This window comes from Pan troglodytes, chromosome 8 (assembly GCF_028858775.2).
Source record: "Pan troglodytes isolate AG18354 chromosome 8, NHGRI_mPanTro3-v2.0_pri, whole genome shotgun sequence".
Lineage (NCBI taxonomy): Eukaryota > Metazoa > Chordata > Mammalia > Primates > Hominidae > Pan > Pan troglodytes.
The window spans coordinates 58,508,127-58,527,599 of record NC_072406.2 but is presented as its reverse complement, the minus strand read 5'-3'; the positions used below and the strand labels follow the sequence as shown (position 1 = coordinate 58,527,599).

At 37.4% G+C, this 19,473-nt stretch overlaps 1 protein-coding gene across 22 annotated transcripts in view; it reads left to right on the top strand.

Annotated features, from left to right (window-relative positions):
• ZFAND4 (zinc finger AN1-type containing 4) overlaps positions 1-19,473 on the top strand; it is a 62,035-nt gene that overhangs the window by 14,661 nt on the left and 27,901 nt on the right. For 6 of the 22 annotated variants that reach the window (XR_010146564.1, XM_009458337.4, XM_016962442.3 and 3 more), the window contains 4 exon segments: positions 929-1,229; positions 11,661-11,736; positions 12,687-12,754; positions 16,136-16,376. Coding sequence is in view for 21 of the 22 variants with exons in the window: in XM_009458337.4 (XP_009456612.3) it covers positions 1,046-1,229; positions 11,661-11,736; positions 12,687-12,754; positions 16,136-16,376 (569 nt within the window). In the remaining variant the exon portion in view is untranslated. 22 annotated transcript variants of the gene reach the window in all.

Sequence of the window (19,473 nt, the reverse complement as noted above, 5' to 3'; positions counted from 1 at the left end):
TTGTATTTTTAGTAGAGATTGGGTCTCACCATGTTAGCCAGGATGGTCTCGATCTCCTGACCTCATCATGATCTGCCATCTCGGCCTCCCAAAGTGCTGGGATTACAGGCATGAGCCACAGCCCCCAGCCTAGTGAGTACTATTTTTAAGCAACTATTATGGTGGTTGGCATTCCTTTTATCCAGTATGATTCAAATATACAACAGGAGTAGGCATGGTGGCTCACGCCTGTAATCCCAGCACTTTGGGAGGCCGAGGCGGGTGGATCACAAGGTGAAGAGATCGAGACCATCCTGGCCAACGTGGTGAAACCCCGTCTCTACTAAAAATACAAAAATCTGCTGGGCATGGTGGTGGGTGCCTGTAATCCCAGCTACTTGGGAGGCTGAGGCAGGAGAATTGCTTGAACCCGGGAGGCGGAGGTTGCAGTGAGCCGAGATTGTGCCACTGCACACCAGCCTGGCGACAGAGCGAGACTCTGTCAAAAAAAAAAAAAAAAGTCAAATGTACAATCGTTGTAAAGTTATGCTTTATATGGTATAGAAGACATAATTTGTATGTTTTAGAAAAGGATATGAATAAATTTTTCAAAGCCTTACAGAAATATACTGATGTGTTTGTTGAGTTTGGCTTATATATCACTTAACAACAAAAGTATTTGTTGAGCATGTACTATATATATAACTGTGCTGAGCTCTAGTAAGTTACATTATAATATCAAAAATATGCCTATTCTTAATCTTATGGTCTAGATGGGAGAGTGATTTCAGAGACAAATGTGAAAAGTTCAGGATTAGACATAATTAAAAGCACTAAAGTGAATTCTGGGGCTGTCTGGAAGATTGATATGGGCCACAGTTAACGGAAAATCTTTATGGACAAATCCAACTTTCAGATAGGCTTGTTAAAAAAATTCTTGTTTTTTTAGGTACAAAACTCAAAACATGAACAACAATATATATTACCAATCTTCAAACCTGATTTGGCTAGAACTGGAATACAGTTGCCTGCGACATATTTTAGAAGAACTAGAAAAGTCAAAGTAATGGATAACAGAAAAGAGCCTCCATTCTTCAATGATGATAACATGGGACCATTTTACTGCAGACTTCATTTCTGTGATACCATGGAGCTCTTCATTGAAACATTAACTGGAACATGTTTTGAGCTGAGAGTTTCACCTTTTGAAACTGTTATTTCTGTGAAAGCAAAAATTCGAAGATTGGAAGGTACTCATCTTTCTTTGCTTTTAGGATATGAAAATTAAATTTGTTCATCAATAATGTCTAGTAATTTTTAAAGTATTTTAATGGAGACAATTTCAAACATATACGATGTTAGAATAAGATAATGAACCCCCTCCTACTCCCTCTCTCCAACATTTATCAGCTTATGAACTATTTTATCCCCATTGCTGTGTTCACCAGATTCTTTGGAAACAAATCCCTGGCATCATGCTATGGTGTGAAATAATATTTTAGAATAGCTTTCAGCAGGTTATGGTGACATGCAAATTATGCCTTAACTATTTTATAGTTACTTTTAATGTTACTTTATATTTTACTTTTAATGGGAAATAGTAATTATATTCCCTTCTAGGGACCTTATTTCCCTTTTTACACTGCTTTGCAACCACCCTCCTTTTTTTTTTTTTAATGTGGAGGTTTTCCGAAAAGAGTCTTTGGCTTACATTTTCGTATATTCAAAGTTCCCTTAGTATAGCAGGGGTGCTGAATAATGTGTAATGTCTCTTTTGTGGTTTGTATATTTGCAGAAAGTGCCTAAAAAGACTAATTTGTATTAAAATTAGTCTTTGCATTTTGCAGATTTCTGCAATAAGTAATGTTTGCCATTTATAGTTGTTAAAAATCCAGTTTTTAGTAGAAAATTAAATTGTTCCATATAACAGTAAATGGATCTTTGTTGATGGAACCAGCTGGAACTTGCTTGTAATATAAAGGTAGTGACTAGGGTTGCCCTCCAGCTGGTTTAAGTTCAGAATTATAGAAGGATGAGGAGGGTTAGAATTTTTCATTTTTGTGAGGCCAAGGATATATATGAGCTCCTGAATATTTGCTATTTCTCTAGACCCAGGAGATCCTACTGAAGTGAGTGGCTGGCCGAGTCCAGTGACCACATCAGCACATTCAGTAATGACTCTTGAAGCTTTTGTCTACCTTAAATGATTTGGTGAGATCTAGAGTAATGATAGTTTATTCTGACTTTGTTCTGCTTTGCAATTTATATCATAGTTTAAAGGATACCTTTTTTGGAGCATGAAGGTGAAATCTTGCGTTGTAAATAATCTCCGTACTTTTTATCTCTTTCATGAATTTTAAATAATTTGTATGCAGCAAAAGCACTTTAGAGAGAATCCTGTTTCAATCTTTTTATGTCAGAAGAGTCAACTTGGGTTTAGAGGAGATTAATAACTCATCCAAGGGAAATATTTAGTTTCCATGAGTCAGAACCAGAGCCAAGTTATAGAGTCCTTGTCTCTGTAGGAGGAGACATTGTGGGGACAAAAGCAGTGGCTTTTTGGTTATTAGACAATTGAATCTAAGTTTAAATGTTTATGAACAAATACAGATATTAGGAAATTAAATAAGGTAATATGTAAAATACCTACTATCTTAGTCTGCTGGAGCTGTCATAACAAAATACCACAGACTGGTGGCTTAAACAACAGAAATTTATTTCTCACTGTCTGAAGCTGAATATCAGGGTACCAGCATGGGCAGGTTCTGGTGGGGGCTGTCCTCTAGGCTTGCTCACTGCATTTTCACATGGCAGAGAGAGAGCATAGTATCTTTTTTTTTTTTTTTCTTCGAGACGGAGTTTTGCACCTGTTGCGCAGGCTGGAGAATGGTGCAATCTCTGCTCACCACAACCTCCGCCTCCTGTGTTCAAGCGATTCTCCTGCCTCAGCCTCCCGAGTAGCTGGGATTACAGGCATGCGCCACCATGCCCGACTAATTTTGCACTTTTAGTAGAGATGGGGTTTCACCATGTTGGCCAGGCTGGTCTCGAACTCCTGACCTCAGGTGATCCAACTGCCTCGGCCTCCCAAAGTGCTGGGATTACAGGCATGAGCCACCTAACCCAGCTGAAAAATACATTTTAAGCCCTTTCTGGGTGATCTTTATATTTATATCCTGGAAGACATTTGGGGGTCACACGGTGTGAGTCAGATTCTCCAAGTTAGAGGGATATGGAATACGGAGGGCAGAGATGAGGCTGCTTGGGTTCGTCCTGCTGGGAAAATGATTACTCTGCCAGACTGCTTTTCCTTTAGGGGAAGTTTTTGGTGAGTCGAGAACTAGAGCCTGGTGGGGAGAGTGGGGAGGATGGAGGGCTAGTGGAGAAAGGACTGAAGGAGTGTGCTGCATTAGGAACAAGGAGGCTGCAGCAAGGGAGGAGCAGGGCCTGCTCAGGGATTTACAATGGGCCTTGAAAAAGGGACTGGAGTGCCGAAGCCATGCTGCCTGGCTTCAGATTACTGGCTGCCCAAATTAATCTCTCTGTATCTTAGTTGTCTCAGTCTAAAATAGGAAGAATAATAGTATTTATCTCAAAGGGTTGTTCTCAGGATTAAATGAGTTAAAGGTGAAGTGCTTAGCAGAGTGATCCTCCTGCCTCAGCCTTCCAAAGAGCTGGGATTACAGACCTGAGCCACCAGGCCCAGCCCTCTTCCTTTGTTTATGTAGATCTGAGTTTCTGACCTACATCCTGTTTTTTGTGAATAATGTCTTTTAACATTTCTTGCAATATGGGTCCACTGGCAACAAATTCCACCTCTTGCTTTCTTTATGTAGATCTTAGTTTCTGACCTACATCATTTTTTCTGTGAATAATGTCTTTTAACGTTTCTTGCAAAAAAGCCATCTTTTAATGTTTCTTGTTTGTCTGAAAAAGTATTTCTCCTTCATTTCTGAAGGATAATATTTCAGGGTATAGAATTCTAAGTTGGTATTTTTTTTCTTTCAACACTAAATATTTCACTCCACTCTTTTCTTATTTGCATGATTTCTGATGAAAACTCCCCTGTAGTAATTATCTTTGCTTCTCTTTAGGTAAGGTGTTTTTTTCCCTTTCTTGGCTGATTTAAGGATTTTGTCTTTGTCTTTGCTTTTCTACAGTTTGATATAATATGTTGAAGGTGTAGATTCTTTGGTAGTTATCGTGTTTGGTATTCTCTGAGCTTCTTGGATCTGTGGTTTGGTATGTTTCATTAATTTTGGAAAATCTGGGCCATTATTTAAGTATTTCTTCTGTCTCATTTTTTCTTCTGATATTCTAGTGGCACCTTTTGAAATTGCCACAACTTTTGAAATTGTCCCACAGTTAATAGATGTTGTTTTTGTGCATTCTTTTTTCTCTTAACAGTCCATTTTGCCAAGTTTATTTTCTTTTCTTTGTTTCTTTTATTTATTTATTTATTTATTTTGAGATGGGATTTCACTATGTTGGCCAGGCTGGACTCGACCTCCTGGACTCAAATAATCCTTGTGCCTCAGCCTTTTAAGTAGCTGGGACTACAAGTGCATGCCACTGTGCCTTGCCTAGGAAGTTTCTGTTGCCATTTTTCTTTTTTTTTTTTTTCGAGATGTGTCTCGCTCTGTCGCCCATGCTGAAGTGCAGTGGCGTGATCTCGGCTCACTGCAAGCTCCGCCTCCTGGGTTCACGCCATTCTCCTGCCTCAGCCTCCCGAGTAGGTGGGACTACACACCCGGCTAATTTTTTGTATTTTAGTAGAGACGGGGTTTCACCGTGTTAGTCAGGATGGTCTCGATCTCCTGACCTCGGGATCCGCCCGTCTCGGCCTCCCAAAGTGCTGGGATTACAGGCGTGAGCCACCGCGCCTGGCCTCTGTTGCCATTTTTCAAAGTTCCCAATTCTTTTCCAGATCCAGTCTGCAGATGACCAATCAAAGGCATTCTTTATTTCTGTTAGAGTTTTTATTTTTAACATCTACTTTTTATTCTTAAAGTTTCCATCTCTGCTTGTATTATTAATCTGTTATTTCATGTTGTATACTTTTCCATTAGATTTCTTAGCATATTAATCTTAGCTGTTTTAATTTCCCTGTCTGATAATTTCAAGATCTCTGACATATCTGAGTCTATTTCTGATGCTAGTTTTGTCTTTTTCATGTCTTTTAGCATGCTTTGTAATTTTTAGTTGAAAACCAGACATAATATATCAGGTAATAGGAATTGAGGTAAATAGGACATTAGAGTGAGGTTTTATCTTCAACTTGCTAGAAATTGGGCTGTGTTTAATGTTTGCTGTAGTTATAAGTGCCAGAGGCTTCAAATTCCTCTAGTTTTTTCTTATTTTGTCTCCCCTGTTGCCTTTGAGTTTCCCTAAAGACTCCTCCTTAGAGTTTGCGTCTTACAATTCTTTCCGTTGTAATCCACTGTTGTTATACTGGAGCCTTGTTAGTGTGGTGGTGAGGTATTGGGAAGAGGGGGAACATTCTGTAATCTTATGATTAAATCTTTCGGTGGGCCTGTGCCTCTAGGCTGGGACCTTCAAAGTGTATCTTAGCTTCTCCCCTCCTTCAACTTCTAGTAGTTTAGGTGAGGTAGGGAGGCTAGAGGGGCCTGGTTTCTGGCCCTCAGTAATTTCCCAGTCTCATACTAGCCCACATTCAGCCTCTATGAATTCATCAAAATTACCATTCAAGTGTTCCTTCCAGTTTATGACTTTAGAGGCTTCAGCTTCACGTAAATGGATCTTGGCTCTGACTCTCTGGGTTTGCCTATCTCAACAGATTTTCTTATGGTGATTTACCTTACTACCTAATTTCTCTGATGGCACCAAGAAAAGTTGTTGGTTTTCGGTTTGTTCAGCTTTTTTTCTTGTAAGGAGTGGTGAATTAAAAGTTCTCCATATATCAGAGCTGAAACTAGGAGTCTCAACTTCTTAAAAACATAACCGTTTATTTTAAAATTCCAATAACTGTGTTAGCTATATCCTACAAGTTTTTGGTAAGTTGAATGTCAGTGTTATTAAATTCCAAGTATTTGTTTTGCTAAAAATATTTTTTTGTTTAAAAAATTATAATAGTTATTTAAGGGCTTTGTAATCACAGCAATATATACGATTAGACAGTTTCGATCATTTTTTTTAGTTTATACACATTCTTAATTTGCTAACTAATAATACTGAGCATGTTTTTATTTGTCTCCAAATTCCAACAAACTATTTTTTAGGAAGATATAATTTGCATATCATACAATTCACATATTGTATTAGTTTGCTAGGGCTGTCATAGCAAAGTATCACAAACTGAGTGACTTAACAGAAAGTTACACGATTTTGGAGGCTGAAAATACAAGATTTAGTTGGTGACGGTGTTAGGTCCTTCTGAGGGCTGTAGAATCTGTCACATGCCTTTCACCCAGCTCCTGGGGGTTTGCTTTCAATCTTTCTAGTTAATTGGCTTATTCAAGGCATCACCCTGGTCTTCTCATGTGCTAATCTCCTTGTGTCTGTGTGTATCTGCCTCCAAATTTCTCCTTTTTATATGGATACCAGTCATATCGGATTAGGGCCCTCCCTAGTTGGCTCACTTTAACTTGAATACATATGTCAAGATTCTGTCTTCAAGTTAAGGTCACATTCTGAGGTATAAGAGGCTTAGACTTCAACATAAGAATTTTGAAGGGACACAGTATATCATAACAAGTATATCATTCTGTTGGTGTTGGCAGACATTTACTATCATACAGTCACCACCACAATCAAGATATAGAACAGTTCCATCACCTATCAGAATTCTCCTGTACCTTTTGTGGTCAATCCCTTCCTCTATTCCAAGCCCCTATCGTACCCACTGATCTGTTTCTGTTCCTGTAATTTTGCCTTTTTTAGAATTTTATATAAATGAAATCATATACTTTATAGTCTCTTAAGTCTGGTTTTTTTCACTTATGCATAATATGTTTGAGACTTATCATATTGTTATATGTATCAGTAGTTCATTCTGTTTATGGCTGAGTAATGTTCCATTATAAGGAAGTACCATAGTTACTCATTCCCAAGTTGAGGGACATCTGGGTGGTTTTTAGTTTTTGGTGATTACAAATAAAGCCATATAAACTTTCACATACACATTTTTATGGAAGCATAGGTTTTTATTTCACTTGGGTAAATACTTAAGAGTGGAATTGCTGAATTGCATAGGAAGTATATAGTTAACTTTATAAAACTGCTAAATTATTTTCCAGAGTGGTTGTTACCATTTTGTGTTTGTATGAGTAATACATAAAAGTTCTAGTTGCTCTGTATCCTTATCAGCACTTAATAATATTGTCTGGGTTCTTTTAGTTTTAGTTTTTGTTTCATTTTTGCTATTATAATTCGATCTGGAAATATTTCACTGTGGTTTTAATTTACATTTTCCTAATGACTGATGATGTTATGCATCTTTTAATTTGCTTCTCATCTGTTCAGGTTGAGAGGCTGAGCCAGGTGGATCACTCAAGTCCAGGAGTTCAAGACCAGTCTGGGCAACATTGCGAAACCCTGTCTCTACTAAAAATACAAAAATTATCTGGGCGTGGTGGCATGCGCCTGTAGTCCCAGCTGCTCAGGAGGCTGAGGTGGGAGGATCGCTTGAGCTCAGGACGTGGAGATTGCAGTGAGCTAAAATTGCACCACTGCACTCCAGCCTGGGCAATGGATGAGACCCTGTCTCAAAAAAAAAAAAAAAAGTTCAAGTTGCTGTCACAGAATACCATAGATTGGATGGCTTAAACAACAGAAATTTATTTCTCACAGTTCTGGAGCCGGGAAGTCCAAGATTACTAATCCACAGGTCTAGGGTCTGGTGAGGGCACTCTTTCTGGTTTGCAGATAGCTATTTTCTTTCTACATCCTCTCACGGTAGATAGAGAGAGGGAGATCATCTCTCTTCTAAGGACACTAATCCCATTCTTGAGGACCCTACCCTCATGACCTAATTACCTCCAAAGACCCCCATCCTTACCTCTGATACCATTATATGGGGTATTTAGGCTTCAGCATATGAATTTGGGTGGGGGAATACAAACATTCAGTCTGTTGCATTATCTGTATATCTTTTTTGGTGAAGCGTCTATTCAAATTTTTGTCATTTTCTTGTTACTGTGTTTTGATATTCTGGTGCTTTTAAGTTTTCCATTACAGTTTTTGTTTCTTTTCTTTTCTTTCTTTCTTTTTCCTTTCTTTTTTTTTTTTTTTTTTTTGAGACAGGTTCTCACTTTGTTACCCAACCTGGAGTGCAGTGGCACCATTACAGCTCACTGAAGCTTTGAGCTCTCAGAGACAGGGTTTCACCGTATTGGCCAGCCTGGTCTCCTGACCTTGTGATCTGCCCACCTCAGCCTCCCAAAGTGCTGGGATTACAAGCATGAGCCACCTTGCCTGGCCGATTCCCTCTTTTTCAATCTTTTGGAATAGTTTCAGTAGGATTGGTACCAATTCTTCTCTTCTCTTCTCTTTTCTTTTCTTTTTAGAAACGGAGTCTTGCTCTGTCAAGGCTGGAGTGCAGTGGTGCGATCTCGGCTCACTGCAACCTCCGCCTCCCAGGTTCAAGCAATTCTCCTGCCTCAGCCTCCCAAGTAGCTGGGACTACAGGTGCGTGCCACCACGCCCAGCTAATTGTTTGTATTTTTAGTAGAGATGGGGTTTCACTGTGTTAGCCAGGATGGTCTTGATCTCCTGACCTCGTGATCCACCCACCTCGGCCTCCCAAAGTGCTGGGATTACAGGCGTGAGCCACTGCGCCCGGCCAGTACCAATTCATTGAATGTCTGGTAGAATTTGTCTGTGAATCCATCTGGCCCTGGGCTTTTTTTGTTGTTTGCAATTTAAAAATTACTGATTCATTCTCACTGCTTGTTACTGGTCTGTTCAGGATTTCTATTTCTTCCTGACTTAAGGTAGGAGGATTGTATGTTTCTAGGAATTTATCCATTTCATCTAGATTTTCTAATTTGTGTACATAAAGGTATTTATAGTAATCTTGAATGATCTTTTGTATTTCTGTGGTGTAAGTTGTAATGTCTCATTTTTATTTCTCAGTGAGTTTATTTGCATTTTCAGTTTTCTTTTCTTGATTAATATAGCTAATGACCTGTGGATTTTGTTTATATTTTCAAAGAACCAAACTTTTGTTTATTGATCTTTAGTATTTTTTATTTCAATTCAATTTAGTTCTGCTCTAATCTTTGTTATTTCTTTTCTAATGCTAGCTGTGGGTTTGGTTTGTTCTTGTTTCTTTAGTTCCTTGAGGTGTGATGTTACACATCAAACTGTGATGTCAGTTTGTGACCTTTCAGACTTTTTGATGTAGGCATTCAGCACTATAAACTTTCCTCTTAGCACTGCTTTTGCTGTATCCCAGAGGTTTAGATAATTTGTATTACTATTATCATTCCTTTGGAAGAATTTTTAAATCTCCATCTTGATTTCATTGTTAACCCAAAAATCATTCAGGCGCAGATTGTTTAATTTCCATGTATTTGTATAGTTTGAGGATTCCCTTTTGGAGTTGATTTCTAATTTTATTCCACTGTGGTCTGGGGGGATACTTGATAGAATTTTGATTTTTTAAAAATTTTTGAGACTTTTTTGTGGCTTCTCATATGATCTATCTTGGAGAATGTTTCATGTGCTGATGAGACGAATGTATATTTGGTCGAATGTTCTGTAAATATCTGTTAGGTCCATTTGTTCTAGAGTGCAGTTTAAGTCCATTTTTTCTTTGTTGACTTTCTGGCTTGATGACCTGTCTAGTGCTGTCAGTGGAGTGTTAAAGTCCCCCACTATTATTGTGTTGTTGTTTATCTCTTTTCCTGATAGCAATTGTTTTATGAATCTGGGAGCTCAAGAGTTAGGTGCATATATATTTAGGATTGTAATATCTTCTCGTTGGATTGATCCTTTTATCATTATATAATGACCTTCTTTGTCTTTTTTTGTAATATTGTTGCTTTAAACTCTGTTTTCTCTGATATAAGAATAGCTACTTCTGCTTGCTTTTGATTTCCATTTTAGGCCTCAAATATTAAACTCTTCAGGCCTGATTCATGATATCTTTTTTTTTTTTTTTGAGATGGAGTCTCACTCTGTTGCCAGGCTGGAGTGCAGTGGCGCAATCTCGGCTCACTGCAACCTCTGCCTCCCAGGTTCAAGTGATTCTCCTACCTCAGCCTACAGAGTAGCTGCTACTACAGGCGCCTGCCACTATGCCTGGCTAATTTTTGTATTTTTAGTAGAGACGGGGTTTCACCATGTTGGCCAGGATGGTCTCGATCTCTTGACCTCGTGATCCACCTGCCTCGGCCTCCTAAAGTGCTGGAATTACAGGCATGAGCTACTGTGCCCAGCCCAATATCTTTTTTTGTTTTTTCAACTTTTAGGTTCAGTGGATACATGGGTAGGTTTGTTACGTGGGTAAATTGTGTGTTGCTGAAGTTTGGTGTATGAATTATCCTGTCACCCAGGATGTGAGCATAGTACTCGATAGGTAGTTTTTCAACCCACATCCCCTTCCCTCCCCATGTAGTCCCTAGTGTTTATTGTTCCCATCTTTGTGTCCATATATACTCAGTGTTTAGCTCCTGCTTATAAGTGAGAACACATGGTATTTGGGTTTTCTGTTCCTGCATTTGTTCTCTTAGGATGATGGCCTCCAGCTGCATTCATGTTGCTGCAAAGGACATGATTTTATTCTTTTTATGGCCGCATGGTGTTCTGTGGTGTATATGCACCACATTTTATTTGTCCAGTCCACTGTTGCAGGGGCATCTTGATTGATTTCATCTCTTTTGTATTGTGAATAGTACTGTGATGAACATACCAGTGCATGTGTCTTTTTGATAGAGTGATTTATTTTTCTCTGGGTATATACCCAGTAGTGGGATTGCTGGGTTCAATGGTCGTTCTGTTTTAAACTCTTTGAGAAATCTCCACATTGCTTTCCACAATGGCTGAACTAATTTGCATTCCCACCAGCAGTGTATGCGTTCCCTGTTCTCCTCAACCTTGACAACATCTGTTATTTTTTGACTTTTTATTAATAGCCATTCTGACAGGTGTGAGCTTGTATCTCATTGTGGTTTTGATTTACATTTGTCTAATGATTAGTGATGTTGAGCTTTTTAAATATATTTGTTGGCCACATATATGTCTTTTTTTGAGAAGTGTCTGTTCATGCATGTCCTTTGCCCATTTTTTAATGGGGTTGTTCTTTGTTTGTTGAATTAAGTTCTTTATAGATTGTAGATATTAGATCTTTGTCAGATGCATAGTTTGTGAATATGTTCTCCCATTCTGTAGATCATCTCTTTACTCTGTTGATAGTTTCTTTTGCTGTGCAGGAGCATGATATCTTGCCTTTTAAAGGGATCCCTATCTTATACCTTGTTTTAGGACCAGAGAGTTATTGCAACATGCTGTTCTTTTCTACAGTGAATGGATTGGACTATATCTCCTTTTAGGCATGCCTTCTACCTATGATTCTGTAAATTTTAGCACCTAGCATTCAATTTAGAAGAATGTTTAATTTTTTAGTACTCTTAGTTCCTTAATGAAATAGATTTGTATCATACTCTTTTGGAGATGCTATTGAATTCTTTAACACTTTTTTTTAATAACTTTCCCTTAAGGTATTCCCATCTGTCGACAACACTTAATTTGGAATAACATGGAACTTGAAAATGATTATTGCTTGAATGATTACAAGTGAGTGTAATTGCATATTGGCTGTTTTGTAGGCACTTAGTATTATGACTCCATATGCTAATGTTTTTCTTTTGAACTCTTAGATCATGTCTGTTTTTCTCCTGAATAGTTCACATTCCTAGATTTCATTATACATCCTGAACTTTAGATGCATTAGTTTGGTACCGTATACTACTTTAACCTTTATCCTCTGATACATTTATTTTCCCTTTTCATTTTTCATGTCAAGCTGTTTATCTCCTGCCTTTTGAAATCCTCCTATTATCTTCTTGCCTACTTTTCTCCTTTCTTTGAATATTGAACCATTCCTTCCTGGCTATGTTCCTTTCTTTCTGTTTTTACAAGAGTTTTGGATAAGAGAGAATTGTTCTTCCCAAAGTCTTTCCTTTCTCATTAAGCCCTCCTTTTGTTACTAAGCAATGCTGTGTGCACCAGTGACTACGAACATACTTTCTGACACTTTGTCTCTCTTATTTCTCCCCTCTTTCACATAATTCATCACTCTTTTGTTAAGAAAAGAGTAAAAGGATAAGAGGCAGTGTGGAATAGCTGTAAGAGCACTGAGAGTCAGGAGACCTTATTATTTTTCTATTTTCTGTTTTATTAAATAGATTTGCTATTTTCTGCACTTTGGGTCTCCAGCAAGCCACTTTTGTTCTCTGGGCCTCCTTTTCCTTAATGTGAAATGAACAGGCTAAAACACGTAATCACAGAGGTCTTTTCCAGTATGTTTATTCTTGGATTTCTTTATGGCTTATGAGAATTTGTTTCACCTTTTTTATTATTTGTACCAGTAAATATGTTAACATTTTATATGTATTTACATTGCTATATCTTTTTATATTTTAGAGAGTGGGCACTCTGCCTGATAAGCCAGCACATAATTATGTGTACATTTAACTGAATGCGTTTTGATGATTATGATTTATTTTTGTGTTAACTATCCACAGCATTTCAGAAGGGTGTACCTTGAAGCTAGTTTTGGCTATGCGTGGCGGACCTATAAATACTAGAAGAGGTAGGCATATATATATATTAAAGCAATTTGACAGTAACATTCTTTATGTCAGTTAGTATTTTTATAGCCTCAGGTTTTATTTAGGTTTCCTTTCTGCTATTAGGTCTTAGAAAAATCACATTTGATTCTCTAGGCATTGTTCTTTAAAACCTAAATGCCTAGAGGCTGGAACTCTAAAATACAATTCAGAAAAATCACATGATTCCTGATCCAATTCAGAGAGGTTTAAAAATAAACCTTTTGCCAGTATAGGGAACAGAAATGGAATGACATACTATAAATACTACTTTACCATTGTGTTTAGTTTCATACGAGTCTTGTTTATTTTTAAATCTACCAGATCTTCAAATCCCAAGATTATGATCGTTTTGCAAAATTCCAACATTGCCTGTTTACCTGGTTTGTGATGTGTCTGGGTTTCATGGATATTATCATGGCCCCGGTTGCATCCTTTCTCAGAATATAAGTAGTTCTGAAATCCAGTCATTCATTCAACAAATACGTATTGAGCGTCTACTGAATGGTCAGTGCAATGTTCCAAGTATGGTAGACATGGGAGAGAAAGTCTCTGCTTCATGACAGTGCCTACAATAAATGTGTAAAGAGTCGATGTAACTCCTAATGGTCGTAAGTGCTATGCAGAAAATAGGGTAGGAAGGGCCCTCGAAAAAGATGACATTAGTGGAGACTTGATTGATGAGAGGGTTTTATTAAGCACAAGAAGAGACGGCAGTATTCACATTGGTCCCTGAGTCAGGTATGTCACATGAATTCCCATGAAGTGGAGGAGACTAGTCAGAGCGTCCTCTTCTGTGGACATCATTTTGAGGAAGTCCTTCAGATTTATTTGATCCTTCACTAACCAGAAAACCGAAGGATAAGTATTGATTCTACTCCTGGCTTGCTTCCACATGTCAAATTATATCCCTATGTTTAATAATTTTGGTTAGAAAATAGGATTATTGCCATCTTTTTCTTAGCTACTTCAAGAGGATTTAATGAGATATGCTACTTTGGCTGTTGAACTGCTTTTTATAGGTTAGAGAAAAACAAAGTTAATAATGTTAGGGCCTTTTAGCACTCCTGATATCAGAGACTTTTAATTAATTGGATTTAGGTAATTGTCCTATGTGACATTTATAGTAATAACTATAAATGTTTATAGTAATAACTATGTGATGTTTATAGTAATAACTCTTGAAGTAGCACAAGAACCCTATGTTTACTGAGCCATTATGTTAAGATAGAATTATATAGTGTTTAATGCCATGTGAACTCTATTGTATTACATTTTTGAAAGTTGGTTATTTGTGCGTAGTACTACTTTAAACTAGAGTGTTTAATCAAAACACCTACTTTTCTTATTAGAACTAAAATTATTTTATATGTTTATGAGGAGTGTGATACAGATTCTGAGGTAAATATATATATTTTTTACTTTTCTTTTTTTTTTTTGAGACGGAGTCTTGCTCTGTCGCCGAGGCTGGAGTGCAGTGGCATGATCTCTGCTCACTTCAACCTCTGCCACCTGGGTTCAAGTGATTCTCCTGCCTCAGCCTCCCGAGTAGCTGGGATTACAGGCAGTGGTATTGAGGTCAGGAGTTTGAGACCAGCTTGGCCAACATGGTGAAACCCCATCTCTACTAAAAATACAAAAATTAGCTGGGCATGGTGGCGGGCTACTCAGGAGGCTGAGACACGAGAATTGCTTGAACGTGGGAGACAGAGGTTACAGTGAGTGGAGACTGCGCCACTACAGTCCAGTCTGGGTAACAGAGTGAGACTCTGTCTCAAAAAAAGAATACAAATAAAAAATTGTTTTTGAAATAACTGTTATCAAAGCAGCATAGAAAGATTAAAATCAGTTTCTTTTCTAAAACTAAATTGTGCCCAATGCATATCAAACTTCATATATATTGTTTTATAGCTGATAAAATCTGAAAGATTTTTCTGTTATGAGAAGATCCACACATACACCTGCCTGAGTAAGGCACTCTGTGCTGGTTTAGGAAAGGCTTTCATGTGACTGTGGTAATGGCTATAGCAATATCTAAAAAATGGGCATAATTTTTATTTCTTTTTTGTTGTGTTTTGTTGTTTTTTTTCCCCCCCAAAGGTCTGCCCTCTGATCCAAATTTTTATCTCTTGATGTAATATGGAAAGTGGAGCATTAACTTACAAAAGGCAAGAACTTGTTTGAAAAGTGTCTTTTAATATTTATACATTTTGGGCCTGTGAAAGTAAATCAAAACATCCAAATAACTATTTTCATAAAGCAAGCTAAACCATATTATAAGATTTTTATGTTAGTAATAGTGTTATTGAATTTAGGCTATGGAAACATCTTTGATGTTTTTACCTTACTGCTTTCCAAGTTTAATATTTTCCTATTGCTGCAACTTCTTTTTAAAGGGTTGTAGAGCACCACAATTCTGTTAATAAATAAGTGAAAGTTATGCAGCTTGGGAAATCTTTACCTCTTTTAGGAGAAAACAGATGTTTCTGCAGTATGATGAGAATGTCTTTGGGAGAGAACTTTTATTTTTTCCTGGAACTGTTGCAGTTTTAGTACATGAAGTGACCCCCCCTCACGTTCTAAGTTATTATGTACTTTTAATTACCTAACTTCATGTCAAGGAACAGCTCTTAAGAATCAGCCTTTATATAAAACCAGAAAGAAAAAGATAGGTCTGCTTACTTCTAATTTCTTAGATATGTCTCCTAATTGTGTGTGTGTGTGTACTTTTTTTTTTTTTTTGAGGGACTGCAGGTGCGCACCACCATGCCCAGCTAATTTTTGTATTTTTTTTAGTAGAGACGGGGTTTCACCATGTTGGCCAGGATGGTCTTGATCTCTTGACTTCATGATCTGCCCGCCTCGGCCTCCCAAAGTGCTGGGATTACAGGCATGAGCCACCGCACCCGGCCGTGTCTGTGTACTTTTAATCTAACGTAAGTGGAATTTATTTTGGTTTTAATTATTGTTGGAACCAATATTTGAAAATATAGGGAGCAGAAAGTACATAGTAAAAAAATTATTGATAGTAATATCATAGAATCAGCAAATATACAGACTCTAGTGACATAGGGAAAAAAATATAGACTATAATGGCATAGGACAAAAAACTCTCATGTTTTGGTTTAGCCCTGTCTTTGAATATAGCAACATAATCATGCATTTTGTTTGTTTGTTTCTTATTAATACAACATAGGGAATGCTATATTAACTGTAGAAAGATCAGAAAATTATTTGAAGAATATCATGTTTATATTATATGCACAGGACTGTTGTTCAAATTCAGTATATTATATCCTGTCACTGTACCAAGATGCATAAAACTTGATCCAAATTGAAGACTTATTTCAATTTTCCATTTGTAGTTCCTACAGACGATCCACTTAGGAAGATGGCAGAGTACTTGGATTCCAGTCGAGTTGAGGTCTGGGAGAAGACCTCCTGCAACAAACAAGTTACATTTTTGGTATACCGAGAAGGAGATCAGTTGAATTTCTTTCCTGCAGTAGATAGGGGAGATGGCACTTTAACACCGTTATCTGACTCTTCAAAGAAAATAGATTTTCATTTGCATGTCCTACGGAGAAAAGGAGAACATTGTATGAGGTACTCCATCAACTTTTGTTTACCTTGTGTTGTCAAAATAATCTATATATATTAACAAATGTCATGCATCTCATTCCTGCCCCAGCCCCCAATATATAAGTCTGAAATTGTCCTTCGTATGATTGATATGATAAAACTGAGGTTTTTTTAGAGTGGGATGTTTTCATAAAAAGATTTGTTTCTGTTACTCTGTGAAACTCTAAGATGCCTAATAGATTATAGAATCCTGTCATAATAGTGTGTTATTATACAACCTTAGCATAATAGAAAGGGTTAAACCTAAAGTTGATAGCTTTTTTTCTAAATTTAACTCTGCTGCTTAAAGGCAGATAAATCTCTTTACTTCTCTGGTCTTGTTTTCCTACTGTATAAAAGGGAGATAAATTGTAATATTCTAAAATCAGGAGGAAAAACCCTACAGATATTTAGCTAAGCAATACAAAAATTAGAGAATTGGACAAGGCAACCTCTCAGTTAGTTGCTGTGCATTCTGAGTTACTATGATTTTTTTATCTCCTTTCACTTCAAGTTATTAAGCATTCACTCACTGAACTTTTATGGCCATTCACTGAGCAAGGCACTGATGTTGTAAAGATGATTATTCCTACCTTCATGGAGCATGCAGTCTGCTATGAAGAGTATCAGTGATATAATGTTGGTGATGTTATAAAAAGATATCAAGATCTCTGGGAGAATAGATGACAGGGCCTTTATTATGCATGAAAGGCAGAGAGTTAGACACATCCTCTGAGAAGAAGTGACCCTAAAAGGGGAGTAGAGTTTGCCAAGCAGACAAAGCAAGGGAAGGTGTTACAAATCCTGCAAAATAAAAAGGTAGTGGTAAAATCATTTAAAAAAAAAAAACAGCTTGTAGTTTGGAGAACAGTTTCTGTGGATCAGGAGTCCAGGCACAGCATTGCTGTGCTCCAAGTCCCACAATCTGGAGTCAAGGTGTCAGCAATTCTCTTATCAAGAGGCTTGACTGGGGAGGAGAATCTACTTACAAAGTCACTCTTATTGCTGGCATAATTCATTTCCTTTCAGTTATATGATGGAGGGCCCAGTTTTTTGCTGGCTATTGACTAGAGGCTGCCCTCAGCTCCCTTTTGATGAACCCAAAACCAACTAATTTGGGGCCTAAATTACATCTGCAACGTCCTTTGCCATATTCAGTTGGCTAGAAGCTAGATGTCCATCATGCCCACACTCAAGGGTAGGAAATCATATGTGATGTGAACACCAAGGGTCAAGAGTCAGAGAGATTCCCCTAGGATTCTGCCCCCCCACAGAGTGTTACATGAAAGAAAGATTAGACTCAATTTTTTGTGGTCTCAGAGAGCAGACTGTGACACATGGGTGTTACCTGTTGACTTTAACATGTCAGCATCTGGTTAGCACTTCAAACTTGGCATAAACCCTGGGCAAGAAATGGAGGAGGTAGCAGTGAGGGTTACAGCCTTAGGCCATTAATAGAATGTCTTCATACCAGTTTTGCCGTGTGCTGGCTCACTGTTTAGTTTTCTTCTCTAGTACACACTCTTTTGGCTCCCTTTTCCTAAAGGAAACCCAAGCTCCTCAGCTTAGCGTATGAGTCCTTTGACAACCTGTCACCATCAGTTTTCCAGGTCTTTTCATTATGCTGTGTTTTTAGACATCTTTTCTCCTTTGCTTGAAACGTCATTTTCTCCTCTTGCTCCAGCTTCTCCTCAGCCAACTTCTATTTGTGTTTATGACTCAGCCCAAATGTCATCATGGAATTTAATTAGAACTGTCTTATTGTTCATCACAAGATAATTTATATATTTTTTCTTCCTTTGTATTCATCTACAATAATTGGACAAGGAAAGGGATGGATGAATGAGAAAGAGGAGTAGAAAACAATCTGATCATACCATGAAGGACATTTATCTTTCCTGTTCTAGAAGAGGCTTTCCTAGTCTACAACAGGGGTAGCAAACTTCTTCTGTAAAGGTGTGCAGATAGTAACTATTTTAGGATTTTTAGGCCAAGAGACAGCATCAAGGATATTAAATAGGTACTTATGTAACGAGAGAAAACAAATTTCCACAAAACTTTCACTAACAAAGTTCAAAATATAAGACTAACAATTGGGTACTTTTCTTCGTTTGTACCACAGAATTCCAGAGAAGAATGGAATTCTTTTTCATGGGAATAACGTTTTACCTAATTGAGGTGGAAAGTTAGTGTTGCCCATCAAATTTGCAAGGTCAATTGCAAAAGTTCACTTGTTAGTGCTGATCTGTAATGAGATTTTATGTATTTTATCTTAGAAATTTTTTTTTTTCACACAGATAGGTACTGTTAGATACTGGTATTAGTCCATGAGCACATGCTTTTATTGAACATATTGATCATTTGTAAGGCGTTTATAAAATTCTATCAGATCTTCTCTTGCTGTTTGCCCTGGAAGCTCCTCAGTTGCACATTTAAATGAATTTTGAAATAGAACATTATTTGGAAATTGCACTGAGGTATAAAAACACTGCTAGACCTATAATTTGAGCTCGGAAATATATCTGCTGCAAATTTCTGTGAGAATAGAGATATCACTTAATTTCAACTTTTGAAAGCATGGGAATGATTGCAGCTTGCTGTTACGTGTAATTCAAACACTAGTTGTTGTTAACATGACATTATTGCAGTATATGTTTCACATATAAACATTGTTTTATTTTGTAATTTTAGGTTAAATTCATTATGAAACATTATGAAGTCCACAGTAAAAATTAATTTCCAAAGGCAATTTAAAAATTTAAAAAGTGTTTGTAATAGTAGTTAAGGCCAGTTCTTCTCATTCAGAGTTCCTGAGCTAAAAAAAACATAATAAAACTTTATTACCAGTAAGCCACCAAACTGATGATGGATAAGTCCATGAAACAATTGAAGTTTACTATTAACACTGCTGGTTTAATAACACAGGATAGACTCAGATATTTACCATGAAATACCTGCTGATGAATAATACAATGAATAACTGTAGACTTTAAAGACCTTACATGTTTAAAGGGCATGGTGGCTCACACCTGTAATCCCAGCACTTTTGGAAGGTGGGCGAATCTCTTGAGTCCGGGAGTTT